The sequence below is a fragment of the Cimex lectularius genome, unplaced genomic scaffold (genome assembly GCF_000648675.2).
Source record: "Cimex lectularius strain Harlan isolate CLEC.00 unplaced genomic scaffold, Clec_2.1 scaffold219, whole genome shotgun sequence".
In the NCBI taxonomy this organism is placed as follows: Eukaryota; Metazoa; Arthropoda; class Insecta; order Hemiptera; family Cimicidae; genus Cimex; species Cimex lectularius.
The window spans coordinates 625,436-641,800 of NW_019392873.1; the positions used below are offsets into that span (position 1 = coordinate 625,436).

Here is a 16,365-nt window from a genome sequence, read left to right on the forward strand (position 1 = left end):
AATTATTCTTCCTAAGTACAAATTTGACCTTTCACCTTTTGCCACAAGGAAAACAATTTAAAATATCATTGTCAACTTAGAGTTTCCTTTCCTCTTTTTTACAAATAAGTTAGATAACTGATTATATTGTTTTAATACTGTACTAATATTAAATTTATTATTGTTAAACTCTTATAGTCTGTCATATGTATTTGAGTAAAATATTGTGACATTGAATAGGGTTTGTTTGATTGTTACATTTGTTCAATAAATTTGTTTGAAATTAGATGGGATTTTTCAAAATGGGTGCATTATTGATTTGGCATTAACAAGAAAACAACAGTAATTTTACTTCATGAATAAGTATAAAATTTATTTATTTACAATTTATTGTCCTAGAGTACTGAGCCTGGGAAAAGCGTCCATTTTGCTTAGAACGACTTTCTGGTGGGTGTGGGATATGTATCCTTTAATTTTACCCTGGTGTATTAAATTAGCAAGGATGCAATTCGCCTCCTCAAGCTCAATGTCACCTCCTTCAGAAAATCGCAGAGCAATCAGTAGATCTTCTAAAGTTAAAACTGGATTGTTTGCAATCAGATACCTATAAAGGAATAAAATACAATCAACGACATCCGAGTAAAGTTTAAACTGCATTACTTACACTTTTTTAAATAAGTTTCGGTACGTAACAAGTCTCAAACGCTCGAGTATCAAATAAATTCCACTTTTAATGAAAAAGTTCTGATGGGTTTCTATGGCCTTGCTGAGCTTTCTAGCATTACCAGACCTAACGGCCTCGCCCACCTCCCAAAGCTGGAGCAAGTCATATTTTTCCAAGAGTTCCTTTTTCGGTAAGAAACCCAAAAGTATTTTAAGTGGGATTAAATAAATGAGTATCAAATGTTTATTCCTTTTTGATTGTTTGTGGCACTTTTGAAAAGCAAACGTCAGACTTTCATTAGCTGAAATTATGATAATTTTATTTTCAACTATATTCTTAAAACATTAAATATAGAATTTTAATCCTATAATAATTTGTACAATACTGTTTTAATACCTAATTTATAATCACTATCAAACATCGCTTTTCTTCCAACATAATATCTATATGTTATCTGCTGGCTCAGAGGATATTTATCTTTGAAAGGTGATGAATCGATTGCCCTTATAAGTGGCTTCATCAAATGCAATTTATTAATTCGGAAATACAGTTTAAAGAGCTGATTCACCAGAGATAGCATTCCCCATTTTTTGGTGTCTTGTTCGGATGACCGGCTGTAAATTGAAATTTTGTTACCAACGCACATTCACTTAGCCTGTTTTAATTACTGACTTATCGGAGGAACAAATCCTGAAGCAGGTCATCATTGCTTCTGCAGCTTTTTCCAACGCCTCTCTTGGTTTGACAACAGAGCTGTTGTTGCCCCTTGGTATAACATCACCTTCCTCTCCTGATCCGATACCCTGCTGGTCTACCTTGTTTGCAAGAAGCCGAAGATCCAGACATAATGTGTGCATCAAAGGCAGTAGCCAGTTTTCTTCCTTGTAGTACTGCAACAGCCTGATAAAACCTTGGAAGAGCAAATTTTGCTCGTTGTGCGCTCTCTCAACATCCCCTTTTGTCAACCAGTAGATGCACCTAGGAATTATTGAAAATTATCATTGCTGAGAAGTCCTACGTGAAGAATAAAGTTTATACTTACTTGAGGTGGGAGGAAACAAGTTCATTGAATGGATCATATACATAATTATTAACTGTCATCTCAGGATTCTCGGAAGCGAGATTTTTATTCTTTGCATGATAATGTCTAAGAGACATCCAGTCCTATAAAGAAATCTATATTAATAAGACTAAATAACATTATATGATAATTGATATTATAAATTACATAAATATTAATTAAAATGATTTAAATATAAACATTACAAATATATAATTATTTAAATTGATTTATTATTTGTTATGCAAAGTGTGGTTTAGTTGAAAAGTTAGGGCCACAAGCAGAACTCGATCGTCCAGATCAAGTCATGATAGCTCAAGGGCTATAAGTGTCGTACTGATCTGAAGGTAGTGGGTTACAACCCTACTATAAAAATTTTTCAACTCAAGCATACTTTGCATAAAAAATAATAAATACATTTAAATATTATTATAAGTATATATTTATTATTAAATATAATCATATAAATATTTCTTTGTAAATCTGGCCTAGGCAATTAACTAGCTTTTTTTTTTAATGATAATTTTGGTTTGCCTATCGTTGCTTTTTTGGTCTGACAGGTGTGAAGCGGTGTTCTTCTGACGCACCGAAGAACCCATCCTATCATCGAGAGATTTACATTCAGTCTCCTGGCGACTCCGTGTTGCCTGCATCCTTTCTCTAATAATGTTATGAGCCTGACACTGACATACTCATTCAAATGACTGACTGGAGTGATTGAAAACGGTTTAAAAATAGGAATATCAAATGAAATCAAGGAAGGAAAAAGATTAACTGAAAGCGATCTTGAGGAGTAGCTGGATGGAAGGGCATAATGCTACTTTTTCAGCCAATAAGATTAATCCGTACAAAAGTAAATAAAGTAAGTAAACTAATCACTATTTATGATAGTTTCTAATTACCTGTAACTAATATTATAGAAAGATAATGTATTTATTTTTAAACTAAATAAATTGAGTGGTGTGGTAAAAATTAACTATTTTGATAAAATTGGTAAATATGACTTTGTAAGTATATGTTGGAAGCGAACTAAACTATCAACATATACCTATGAACAATTATGTTTATGTTCACAACATTGTCACATTGAAGTTTTGTTGAGGGTACGAAACAACATGGGCATCAGGCACAACAAAAATTTCAGTTGTTTTATCTTTATAATAATTTATCTTAAGTTTATCTTTATAATAATTTATATTAGGTTTATCTTTATAATAATTTATCTTAAGTTTATCTTTATAATAATTTATCTTAAGTTTATCTTTATAATAATTTATCTTAAGTTTATCTTTATAATAATTTTGCATTGGTGCTTATAGTTTTTAAGATTTAGAAGAATAAATTTTTGGAAAAGATCTGAATTTTTTAGTAATATTCATGAACTATACTTACAGCGAGCAGTTTTCCATTCCTGTTACTCCAATAAATGTCGATCTTTAAATAAATCAATATTATTAACGAACATTGGGGGAATTTAACAAATTTAGTAAATTGTTACCTGTCGCAAGTAATCAGTTAAAGATGTCATTTTATCGTTTTGATATTATTAATTAACGAATCGGCAGTGTAAAATTTAAAACTCTTCAAGTTCGACATAAAAACTGAGAGCAACATAAAAATGATAAAAGCCCTCGCGAACCTGGACTTTTTGTATTCAGTTTCAAACATTGAGGTTTCACAAGGTTACCTCAGGGGTCTTGCCAATATTTTAAATTTTATCTGCCTGAAACAGATTTATTTTTGTAAAAAAACATTATCATCTATGTAAATAACAAAATCAATTATACATAAAACTCAGATTTGAATTTATTATAAGGATTTAATTTACAAGTAGAACAGGTTTTAGAATAGTTTTGAGTTTCAATTTCAGCTCCGCAAGTGTTTTTCATTGTAACACTTAAGGAACCTCCCATCACGTTTATGATTGTTTTTGCGAGATCGTTTTTATGTTACAGTATGCCATGAGAGTCGTTTTATAAGTAATTAGACAAAAAAGGCGACCAGTAAAATTTTTAAGCTATGGCTAGTTTTGTCAGAGAAGGTAAAAAATCAATAATAATAAGAATCCATTTATGTTTAGTGGTCTAATCGACCAAATTACTTATTTCAATTAATTATTCTTTTTATGTAAGGTCTTGGTCAAACTAACTTTTTAATCTCAACCAAGACCTTACATAAAAAGAATAATTAATTAATTGAAATAATAAAAATATTGATCCTTGATCTATATATGAATTTTCTATAACATAATCATGATGTTCCTTGATTATTATTGTAAATACACTGGTCCACAAAAAAAGTCCAGTGTTTTGAAATTTGATATTTTTTATGTACTTATATTTTCAGTAATATTAACATCGATATTTTTTTGTAAATCAGTGTTTAGTGTGAAAATAAAATACCTTTCTCAAAAAAAAAAAAATAAATAAAAAATAAAATTAAACAACATTACTTTTGTGTATGAACATAAAACGTTATAAAATCAACTTAAAAATCTTCAATAGGATGTATTACCTCATCTTGCTCTTATTGCACACTGTAAACTTCTCAACATGCTTATAATTAAGCCTTTAACCACTCATTTGCATTCATTTCATTCCAAAACTCAACTAACGTAAAACTCAGCTCAGCTAAGTAGGGTTATTTCTTTTTTTCCTAATGTCTGAGCTTGCCCCAAAAGTACTCAATGGGGTTCAAATCAGGGATATGGACTGGCCGTCTTAAAGTGTAAATGTAGGCATCTGAAAGGTACTGCATAACAGTGGTGGCGACAGTCTTGTATTTTTTTTTTGCATGGACAAAAATGGCTCGCTAATAAAAGGAGCAAATGGCACCACATATTCCTCAAGAATTTCTTCATCAACAACCTAATAAAAATGGGTAACTCCCATTTTGCCTTCAAACAAATTCCACTCCACACCATAACTGAACCACCTCCAAACAACCCTCTGCCAGCAATGTTGCATTGGCTTTAGGGGCTCTACGGCTGCTCGAAACTCATGTCTGTCTGGTGAATGGAGAGAAAACTGTGACTCATCTGAAAACATAACATTCCTTCAGTTTCTGTCCAATGTTGGTGTCCCTTGCAGTTACACTGATCCATGGTAAACCTAACTGACTAAGAGATCTTTTTTTTTACAGTTCAAAATAAGTGATTATTCGGAAATCGCGAGATGCGGTCTGGTGTGACGTAGGTTTCAGAAAAAACATTTTCTTTATCGTGCCAATGTTTCAATCTTTATTGATATCATTTTCAGGGCCTGGGATTTACGGACATTGTTTAAATTTAACAAATACATGATGTGAAATGTTCCCTGAAGATGATCTCAATAAAAATCGAAACATTGGCACGATAAAGAAAATATTTTTCAGAAACCTACATCACACCAGACCGCATCTCACGATTTCTGAATAATCAAAGACTAACGGTCACTAATCACCACACACGTTCAAAATAAAACTAGATATTTAAATTAGATATTTAGGAAGTATAATAAATGCTGTGTCTAGTTGACGGGTAGCATTGAAGAGTGTCACTACAGGACAAACCTGAATACATTTGAAATTGAAAAGGAAAAAGGGGCCTATTAACCCTATGGAGGGTGCCTCATATTGCATTTACAAGATTTTTAGATTTGTTTTGCAATTCAGAACTATATTAGAGATTAATGTTTGCATTTAGTGCTCTGAGGCCTGCTTGGCTATCTGTCATAATGTTAAAATAAATTTATGTGGACCTAACTTTAAGGAAATAATGGACTTTTCATATTCTTATTATATCTTATGCACGCTTGCAATTATGTGTTTAGGTCTTTTGAGTTTTCGATGGCAACCTTCTCTTCACGTGTTCAGAAATAGGAGGGTGAATGTTCAGAGACCCAGGGCTCCTCATTATGACAGGGCGAGGGTATTGGCATTGCTTAAGCCACAGTATGCTGAGGAGGAGACCTTGTACGAGCCTCCTTCAGTGACTTGTAGGAAACTCCAGGAACTTAAACAGTATATTAAAAGACCCGTATGTAATAAAAAATAAATACATAAAATATAAATTTTAAATAAATTTCCAATTTTAAGTTTGCGCATTTCAGGACAACCCACTGGAAAAAATTCTTGCAAAAGAATTATTTGAGAAATGTGAAAAATCCCAATTAATTGCTTTCTTCCATAAAAACCCAATTAGTGGTCTAGACGATTTTAATGTGAGTAATATGTTTATGATTTATACATATATGCATTTGTTATCTTTGTATGAATTATTAGTTCTGTATTATATTTAATCTGAATGTTATTAAAGGCAAAGATTAAATTTAGAAGAGAGCAAATGGAAGTTGAAGTACATTCTAAGTATACTGCAAAATTAGCCTTCGAAGGCACTAATTATGAAAGCGTACTTGAGCTTTTCATGGCCCACAATGCGATGGCGTTTTGTGATGAACCAAAAGTGAACACACTGTTAAAAATTACAAAAAAACTACCACAGTATGTTTTACTGTGTATGTATCATGTATTTTATATGTTAGTTACAACATATAACTTACTAACTAGCTGGCTACTATTTCTTTTCAGGTGCAATAGTTGAAGGGAAAATGTTGAATATGAGCCAGCTTGTGTCCTATGCCCAGTTCAAAGACATAAATCAAGCCAGGGCACAACTTGTCGCAACTTTGAATTTGGCTGGGACAGAATTTGTCTCTAGGCTGTCGCAACCACAAAACACTTTAGTCTCACAGTTAGGAGAATTAGTAAAAATAAAAGGAGAAAAGTCCTAAACCCAGAGGTCTTTTGTTTTTATAGAATTTTGTACATGAATATTTAATTATATTGTTAACAATACATTTTTCAATTCTTATTTACATTTTCCTCTTGCCAAGAAATCCTGTTCCTCCTTCCAATTACAGATAATTTTGTACATTCTTTTTTAGAATTTGTTTTATTTGAATTATATTGTTAATTAAAAAACAGTAGAATATGTTGAGTTTATTGTAATGGGGCCTCAGTGGCCGCATGGTTAGTGTTGACATGGCAATTCATCACTGTAAATGTCCTAGGTTTGAATCTCGGTCACTCTGAATTTGGATCCCCAAGTAGTAGGGGGTCCCCACGACCTCCGGAGGTGGTTTCTGCGTAAGGACGAAGGCAGGTGTGCTCAAGAGATTAGTTTGTACAAGTTGGTGAGGTAGTGAGAACTGGAAGCAGAAAAATCCCTATATATTTTTATTGTATTTTATTATGGTGAAGGTCTGTTGATAGATGAATTTATTAAATTTTTAGATATTAACCCAAAGATGGTGTTACATATATTTCTTTTCCCCCCTTGTTTATTTAGCCACTCTTCTTCCACCTCCACTGGTAGAACTTTGTGGTGGAAGGGTGACAATAATTACAAATTAGGTTTTCATTTTTCACTATACATCTTTTACATACATTTTTTATAATTATTTTTATTTATAACAATTTAACCCTAACATTTATAACAATGTTTTTGTCATAATTTCAATTCATGTTAAAATGTTCAATATTTAAATCAAAATATTTTATTGTGAGATTTCTCCATGTCTGCAGAGTGATAAACCTGAAGTTTGCGAGATACTGAATATATCTGACAGACCAATGCAGAGAGGAAAGACAGATCAAAATGATAAGTAACAACCAAATTTAAACAATATTTTAACCTGAAAAGCAATAAGCAGAATTTGAAATGTTATAAATAAAAACAACTGCTAAAATGTTATAAAAATATTGTTGCTATGCTAAAAACTTTGTTTTACTAATGCCTTAATTTATGATTGTAATATGGATGAGAGAGAAAGACATGAATGAACATAAGCAGGAATAAATTTTGAAGTGATGAACATAATTTGAATCTACTTCTTGTAGATTTTGTCGATTGTCCTTTAATCATGCTCATCTGCCTATGAAAACAATTTAGGAGATAAAATACAAAACATTATTTATTAAATAATAAGTTACGAGTAGGGTTTTTGGACAAATTTGAATCCTGTACTGCTATATGTGACTCAAAAATTGATACAATCTTTCAGAAAGATGTGCTCCAGTTTATTTACTTCTGTACATTTTTTCAATTAAAATTTACAAAAAAAAAATTCGTTCAAAGAATAAATACACATAATTTATTGGTTGAAATAAGAGTATCCACTATCAATATTGATTGTGATATTCAAACTGTATACTCTTATTTCAATCAATAAATTTTCCAGGGTGTTAAAATTCAACGAATTTTTAAATAGTTTTCTCAAAATATCTATAAAAGTCTATATGGGGGAAACCTGTGTTTACAAATGGATTTTGTAAATTAATCTTTGAATAGACAATCTCTTCTTTTTTGGTTTTTTGGTGTAAAGTTTCTTTCTAACTTCTGGTGGTTTGATTTTTTTAGATTGTACGATTTTTCAGTTTCAAATTTGCTTGAGTGATGATTCTAAGTAATATAGATTCGGCTACATTGGAAGATGGAAGAAGTCAAGCATATTTGGCTAGGGTGTTTCACATTCCTAGAACAACAGTCTAAAGCTTTGCTAAGATACTAGAGGTTACTCAAAACGGCATTGATCAGGTTGCAATCGTGTCACATCTCAAATAGAAAATTGTTTCATTGTTCTGAACATACTCCATAATCAACATTTTTACTGCTATGGAAATCAAGCAATGAACAAGTTAGAAATGTTAATGTCAGTTTAAGCATTGTAAGGCGAAGACTTTCAGAAGCTGGGCTATATGCGAGAAGGCCTATCACCGGTCAAGACCTTCTGACAAGGCACAGAACAGCTCAGTTAAGTAAAAAATCACATTAATTAATCTGAGCAAGATTGGACTAAAACGTTGATTTGTCAAGGTTTTGTTTGAGGTCCTCTGATGGCCGAGAGAGGGTTTGGAGAAGAACAGGCAAGCGATATATTGTTGCAATATTTTTATTCCAGAGAAGCTAAGGAGGTGGTGGTGTTATGATTTGAAACTTGATCTTCATCGAAGGTTCCATAACAGCTGTGGGATACATTAATAAAGTAGTATCAGAACAAGTTGTTCCTTATATGCCACTAATTGGCGATGGTTTTATTTTTATGCATGTCAATGCAAGGCTCCGCACTGCTAGGATTGTTGGTGACTACTTCAATTCCATGTTTGGAGTGGTCAGCACATAGTCCCAATTTAAACCATATCGAACGCCTTTGGGACGAGTTTTTAAAGAGGATAAAAAGTCAACCAGTGATGCAAGAGAATTTGCAGGAATTAAGAATGGTGCTGTTGGAGGGGTATGAAAATATTCCACACTACATTCAAATCCTAATAAAATGGTCGATGTGGTGATCAATGCAAGAGAAGGAAATACTCCGTTTTGAATCAAACATTTTCTTTTTTGTGGCCACTTTTTTGCCCCTCAGTGTATTTTTCATATATTTTACCTGACAATGTAAATTGTCCAGGTTATTTGTTAAAGTTATAAATGTCAAATATGAGGATTTTTGGTAGTACTTAAGTTTCAGGATGGTTAAATGCAACTATTTTTAAATGTTTTATTTCAAAATCTTACTACTTTCCAATGTTTCTTTACAGGAGGGTCAAGATGGACGAAATAGACGAAAGTTGAAGTGCAAAAGGTAGCAATTCTTTGGATTCTAAGAAAAAAAGTCAAGGTGATGGAATAAACGATTATAGATCTCAAATTTGAATCGTCGTGAGAATGTCAAAGCATCAAGATGGTGAAGTTTAATACTTTTTGAATATGTTATATCTAAATCTAAGTAATCTTCATGGAGGATTCTCAAAATCACGACTGTCATTGCAACTGTAATGTTTTTCGAATATTTAAACTTAAATGCGTCTGATCAAGGAGTACAGTGGGTATGGAAAGACCCAATAGCAGATGAATTAATAAAATTAATTGGTAACAATTGGGAGATTGAAAGGTCAGCTTAAATTTTAAATATTTAGAACTCTGGGCACTTTTGTTTAGCTGCAGTCTTATTGGTAGAACCATTAAAAATTAGTGATTGTAAATTTTTTTTACGCGTTTGAAATTCACGTTTTATGTTTTGTATACTTTCTTTGGGGTGGGTATTGCTTAAGTTTGGAGTACTGCTCAAGAAAGCAGGTATGCATTTGAAAGTTCTGTTTGGAATTTTTTTTTTTACAAAAGTTACTAATCTACTCCAGGGGGTCGTGAGACAACGGATTCGGTATAAAAATACAGCACTAGGCCGAGAGCCCCGATTTAAAGTGCTCGCCCCGTGGATCTTCCTGATGGGACACGTGTCGTCGGGGGTCTCTCGGCGGGGTTCCGACGATACACCGTTTGCCCGAGGGTGTTACGACGAAGATCGGAGCGAACGTAACCGGTGGACTTTTAAAAACTACCAGCCATACTGTTCTGGGGAACGATGCCAAAAAGGTGACACTCGGCTCAAATGTGACGAGGCACGAACACCAAGTGCCACAACCAGGCCAGTCTTGGATAAGACCCGGTCTCGTCCGACTGCCGTTTATTTGGCATAATTTTTACCTTTTTTTTCTCAGTTAACATCCGGATATACCGTAAAAATAAGGATAACAAGCAATTTACTCATAGAGGAAGAAAATACTTCAGCACTAAAAAAAGGTAAGAGAATCTTATTTATAAAAAGATTAAAAATATATATTTTCAAAAAAACCTTTTACATATACATAAAGTAAAATGAAACACATAAACTCACTTAAGAATGCATTATATTGTATTTTTGGACCGGGTAGGTCTTGTTTTTAAAATAGAACCAGTCTTTGATCCATCTTCGTCTCACCTGTCTTTCAAGAAACTATGGCGAAATCGATCTCGCCTCGTACCGAGGTGTGAAAAGGCGAAATTTTCACATTTCCATTAGTAATACGCAAAGAAAACAAGTGGAAAAAACACAAAGTCCGCCATGTTTTTCTCGTTGTAAATTCTTTTTAACACACGTCAAATGAAAACCATGTTTTGGACAGTGTCCCTTTTTTGATCAAAAAATCCCATTTCGAATGTTAAAAATGTAAAAAAAAAAACAATCGAAAATATCACTTTGCCCCCTTTGATCCCGTAATTAGCAGTTACAATAATTATTTAAAAACCTTTATTTCTACATGGAAATAGATTAATTATATTAATCATATCGCAGTACTGAGGATCGATGGATATCGCAAGTCCTACTCCTAATAAAATCACCGAAATTTAGACAAATTCTAGCTGTTGTTCATTCTCCTACATGAACGGTTACGAAATAAGTTCGAAAATAACTTAATATCTATCGAACTAAAACGTACTCTTCAAACTACTCAAGCCTATATCAATAATTATACATGCAGTTTTTTTAAATGTTACAAGTTATTGTTTGCTACGTGGCCTTTCTCAAAATGTCAAGAATTTATTTATTTTGCTGAACAGAAATTTGGCTGAAAGTTAAAAAGGATCGGATATCAAGTGGGAAATCAAGAAAATGTTTCTCGTTAATCCATTCAAATCCGCTTCTATATTTTAAAATAATTGATATTTCTTGAGTTTTTAATTTATGATGGAGATGTTAATTTAATTTATCCTTAGTATCCATTAACGTTATATATTTTTTTTTTAAAACAAATACAAACGACCATTTCAAGCTTAATGCATTCATAATGTATTCACATACAGTATATGATGTCTTTCTTAAAATAAAAGTATTTCAATCAATCAAATCATATTCCTAGACACTTACACAATTCGAATGATTACTGTACACTAGAAACCAAACTAATAATTTGATTAAATAATTTGGATTAATATGGATAAAATACAAAATAAAAATAAGATTTAATAACATAGATATAACAATAACAATAATGATTATTTGAAAATCTTGAGATGCAGTCTGGCGAGACGTAGGTTTTAGAAAAACATTTTCTTTATCGTGCTACGTTTCGATCTTGATTGAGATCATCTTCAGGGCCTGAGATTTATAAACATTGTTTAAATTATACAAATACGTGTAGGATGTGAAATAATGAATTTATAACACAATGCTAGAAATTGTAGACTCAATGTTTGTACTTTGTACTTTTGTAAAGGGTGTAGGGATAGAAAACATTTTTATATGAGGAGTTGGCTTCTTTTACGTGATGCTGCGTTTATCTCTGTTGATATATACCATTTCTAAAAAGTTACGTTTATGTTTGTTTTGTTCTGTGTGTAATATTTTTGGATTGTTGAAGTCGAAATTGAAAATGGTGGGTAGACCGTGCTGTAAGATATATTGCTTTACTCTCTTATCCAGATATTGGGATGTAATTCTGATGTAAGTTGCAGACAGTTCAAACAAATGATTTAAATTATGCCAGGCTTATTTGTTACTGGCGTGAGATCATTAATTTTGGAAAAAAGTGTGTGAATTGCTTTATAGTTTTTGAAAGCTATTTTAAAGTTATCAAAAGAGAGAAATGTGTTTAATTTATGTGATAGGCCGTGAATGAATTGCATCGAAATGTTTGTTGGCTTGATAGATTTGATGTACTATTATTGGTAACAGCAGATGGTGTTAGTGTTGAGTTGTAGTTGTTGATTATTCTCTTGATTATGGGTTTAGGGTAGTGATTGTTATGTAATAATATAATAAATAACGTGTGTGGTGTTTAGTGACCGTTACTTTATTATGTGGAGGTCGTGAGATGCGGTCTGGTGTGATGTAGGTTTCAGAAAAACATTTTCTTTATCGTGCCAACGTTTCGATCTTTATTGAGATCATCTTCAGGGCTCAAAGTGTTTGTTTTCCATGTAGATGTGTCATTCTTGTCTGTCGTGTTGAGAATGCCCCTCCAAATAATAATAAATAAAAATTAAAACATAAATCTTTACTACAGTGTTGTCACTTACTGAATGTTTAAAACTTTATTCTGAGGTTTTTAAGACCTCATTAATTAAAAAATAATAATACTAAATAATTAATAATTAGTCACTAATGATTACACGTTAAACTTATGTAATTTATCTGGCATTGATTATTCGAAAATGCGACAGTTCAAAACTAATGTTTTGAAAGAATATTGAAATTATAAAAAAATTAAATTGCGTGTTTAAAACGTTACATAATTTTCAGACAGCGTTCTTTTAAATATACGAACCCTTGAATAGTCAGAAGATAAGTCAATTAAACTAAGGATTTTTAAAGATATGAACGAATATATGAGTTAGATATTTGTTATATTATTTATATTATAAACAAGAAACTGTCAAATCTAAAATTCTGGTGTTAAAAAACCCTCAAACCATCTAGTTTATTAAAAATAAATTTACGATGCCTTTATCAGTTAGTGGAAAATACTTAATTAATAAAAGAAAACATGATAGAAGTATTGATACAAAAAAACATTTAAAACGTGAAAAATACTTCTTTAAAAAAATGAGATCTGGCCAAAATGGGTTTACACGTTTACAGAAAAATAATATTCCTTTTCCCCAACGGATCATACAAAGACTTTGATAACTAGGAAGTAGATCAAAATAGATCGTTATTAATTTACATTCTAAATGAATATTTTGTAAGTATTTAAATAAAATGTGTCTCCTAAAAATAGTCAATGTTACTAAATATTAGATATTGCTATGTCCAAAAATCCCTTACTTATTTGTTATGTATGCTGCATCATCGATGAAATGGGTAAAGCCATTGTGCTAGGTTTAAATTAATTACTAATCTAGAATAATTAAATTAGAAACGCTAAAAAATCTAATTTTTTCTCATTATTCATATCAGGGGATATGTGTATTTTATTTCTACTCTCAGCTATTTTATTATCGGGTTGTCCGGAAAATAATGCAGGATTTTAAGTTTTCATTAAAAAAAATCTATATAAAATATTCTGTTTACGTTTACAGGATTACTCATTTGTATGNGGAAATTATTTTGATTAAAGAACATTGCTTTAAAGTAACTAGTTTCTTTTTTTTTGTTTAATACCAAAATCCTGCATTATTTTCCGGACAACCCAATATTTTTATTTGTCGATTCAAAACCTCACCATTTGTCCTCTTCACCTGAAAAGTCATTATACAACACGCTTATGTAAGACTTTTGAGATGAAAAGGGCACTTGGTGAGGTGTCGAAACGTGTAGAGAGTATTATCAAATATATAAAATACAAATAACTATTGATTAATAATGGGCACATACAAAGAAAGACTAAGGGGGAATATATTAAAATTCATTGTATATTTCTTGAAGAACAGGAGTTTGTCTTGTAAGAAAAGAAAATGAAATATAAGAAAAACGCGCAGAAGAAAACCGAATCCCTCAGGGGTCGGTATTCTCCGTAAAGATCTTTGGGAAAGCCGACAATCTGGAAGAACTTATGTGCAAATCGTTGTATGTAGTTGATTTAATATTTATTTATTTTAATGGTACAAATAGGGCTTTAAGCCCCCTTACATCTACATACATTAGAAATAAATTTAGTTTTTCAAACATAGTAAAATAATAACAGCAATAAAGGGCGTCGGTGGCCGCAACGGTTTAGGCGTTGACACGGCGATCAACACTGGAAGGTAAAGGTTCCGGGTTCGAATCCATCGATACATACAGATGGGCTTTTTTTCAAAAACACCGGCACCCTGAGGGTTTATATGACCTCTGCTGTTGCGAACCCTCGTTAAAAAAAAAGAAAATACAATACTATATTCTTTAAAATATTAATTATTTATAATCGAATGATGAAACCACATTACGAAAGAAAAGCAGAAAGAGAAAACAAAGAAACGGGAAAAAGAAAAGGAAGAGGGAAGAAAAAAGATGATTCACGTAGTTTTAAACAACTCAGATGCCATGGACTTGAAACAAGCCAGCGGGGAAGCAGAACGTACTTCCCGGGGAAGCAAATTCCATAGTCTTGACCCTGCAATTCCGAAGTAGGGGCTTTAGATTTAGAGGAGTGTTGAAGGCTTGGGTTATTATTGATACATTTGGATAAGGAATGAGAAAAAAGTTGATAGATATTGAGGACATTTATTTGATTTAATTTTAAATATATAAATTAAAACTCTTAAAAGCTTAAAACTTTATAAGCGCTTAGAATGTTAATGTTGCTGAAGATATTAATAAAATATTAATTAAGATATAAATAGGAAGAAATATGATCATGTATATAATGCAGGAATGAGAAGAAATTTGAAGGCAATGAACAGATTGAGAGTCTAAGGAAAGCGAAAAAGTAAGAGAATAAAGGAATTATTAGAGATTTAATAAGGAGAATTCTAATTTTCTGTGGTGTGAAAAAGCTAAGGCGTCGAAGAGAATGGAGGCTTCATTTTTAATAACAAAGCTCACATGGTTATGCCATGTAAACTTCGAGTTAAAAATAACGTAGAGCATTTTAACTTTAGGGCGAAAATTAATCGGGTTTAAAAGAATGCCGTTATTTCTTGACCATTGTTTGAGACGATGAAGATCACGATTGAGCAGAGAGATAGCTCACGCCAGACCGCATCTCACGATCTGTAAATAATCATTAACTAACGGTCACTAAACACCACACAAAAAAGTTTATAAAGTTTTGTAAAAGTTAAAAATTAATTATTAATAATTAATAAAAATTAATGATACGTCGACAGTATAACTAAAAATCCGAACTTTTGTATTGATTTTAAAAGATCTTTGATAAATATTAAGGAAAAAATAGGACCGAGTTCAGCACGTACCCTGAGGTTTGTCTGAAAGAATATTGTAACTCGAGCTATATGAGGCTCCAACTTTTGTAATTTGAGTTCTGTCATTTAGAAAAATTTCACACAGTTTAAGAGGGATATCTGCTTTTAAAGTAAAACAGAGTGGATCAAAAACCTTTTTCTCAGTCCCCAAACCTTTTTCGAAGTTAGATAATTTGTCGTATTCAAAAAAGTACAGTTTTATTTTTAATTTTTATTTAAATATCTCAGAAATACTTTAACGTACGAAAAACCTTGAAATCTTGTAGGCTTTAATTCCTCCATTAATCATTATTAAAATTATTTCTTTATTAAATCTGCCAAAGTAAGTCTGTAATCCATTTTTAAGGATTAAACAAGGTCTTGTTAAAACAGCTAAATCTCGATAAAAATCCAACCAGTTTCTATTTTAATGTCTCCCACTCTGCGTCCTTGGCAATATATTTATATTTGATAGCGCGCACATTTATTGTGACCAACGGCAGGTAAGTTGCGTATTGTTGCCCGGTGGATCCTCTAAGATTGTAAATCTCATGACTTTTCTCTAAGGACTTAATTACAACAAAGATTATGATCAAGGCGATCAGCTGGCGAGGATCGCAGTGACAACGGAGCCAATGCTTCTAATTTTAGCCATGCTTTACGACGCGAATGAAGAAGAGATAACCCATATATCGAAATATAAACAAGCCTTTTGGCCCATGTTTATTTCCTACTGCCAAAATATTAATTGTCCATTATTTTTAGTATAGAAATTATCGAATCGATTTGTCCGTGGTGCCTTTTAAGCTTATATATCGGGTTGTCCGGAAAATAATGCAGGATTTTAAGTTTTCATTAAAAAAAATCTATATAAAATATTCTGTTTACGTTTACAGGATTACTCATTTGTATGAATGTCAACACTTATTAATCCTCTTCCAAATGATATTGTTTGTTTACCTCTGTAGCATTCCGCTACTTGGAAAT

The 16,365-nt window shown here is 31.9% G+C and overlaps 3 protein-coding genes across 5 annotated transcripts in view; 2 read left to right on the plus strand and 1 right to left on the minus strand.

Annotated features, from left to right (window-relative positions):
• Window positions 1-366: 366 nt before the first annotated feature.
• On the minus strand, window positions 367-3,231 carry LOC106667883 (PCI domain-containing protein 2). The gene is made up of 7 exons (XM_014396122.1): window positions 3,202-3,231; window positions 3,096-3,137; window positions 1,686-1,807; window positions 1,316-1,621; window positions 1,040-1,257; window positions 644-944; window positions 367-583 (listed from the first exon to the last, which is right to left on the minus strand). Exons 1-7 carry the CDS (start codon window positions 3,229-3,231, stop codon window positions 367-369), a joined length of 1,236 nt encoding a protein of 411 aa, XP_014251608.1.
• Window positions 3,232-3,586: 355 nt separating this feature from the next.
• Window positions 3,587-6,517, plus strand: LOC106667918 (39S ribosomal protein L10, mitochondrial). The gene is made up of 5 exons (XM_014396195.2): window positions 3,587-3,744; window positions 5,513-5,718; window positions 5,792-5,902; window positions 5,998-6,196; window positions 6,270-6,517. The coding sequence occupies exons 1-5, from the start codon at window positions 3,723-3,725 to the stop codon at window positions 6,470-6,472; spliced, it is 741 nt and encodes a 246-aa protein (XP_014251681.1). The 5' UTR covers window positions 3,587-3,722; the 3' UTR covers window positions 6,473-6,517.
• A 2,767-nt stretch (window positions 6,518-9,284) lies between these two features.
• Window positions 9,285-16,365, plus strand: part of LOC106667919 (iroquois-class homeodomain protein IRX-2) — a 12,551-nt gene continuing 5,470 nt past the window's right edge. For 2 of the 3 annotated variants that reach the window (XM_014396196.2, XM_014396198.2), the window contains exon 1: window positions 10,117-10,317. The gene's annotated coding sequence lies outside the window, so the exon portion shown is untranslated. The other variant, XM_024228909.1, reaches the window with a different exon arrangement.

Excerpts from the sequence above, each read along its gene's own strand:
- LOC106667883 (XM_014396122.1), bottom strand. The coding sequence starts at position 3,231 with ATGACATCTTTAACTGATTACTTGCGACAG. Across the intron at positions 1,258-1,315 it reads AGGATTTGTTCCTCCGATAA|CCGGTCATCCGAACAAGACA; the intron begins GTCAGTAATTAA and ends TTCAATTTACAG. Across the intron at positions 584-643 it reads CGAAACTTATTTAAAAAAGT|GTATCTGATTGCAAACAATC; the intron begins GTAAGTAATGCA and ends ATTCCTTTATAG.
- LOC106667918 (XM_014396195.2), top strand. The coding sequence starts at position 3,723 with ATGGCTAGTTTTGTCAGAGAAG. Across the intron at positions 5,719-5,791 it reads AACAGTATATTAAAAGACCC|GACAACCCACTGGAAAAAAT; the intron begins GTATGTAATAAA and ends TGCGCATTTCAG. Across the intron at positions 6,197-6,269 it reads ACCACAGTATGTTTTACTGT|GTGCAATAGTTGAAGGGAAA; the intron begins GTATGTATCATG and ends ATTTCTTTTCAG.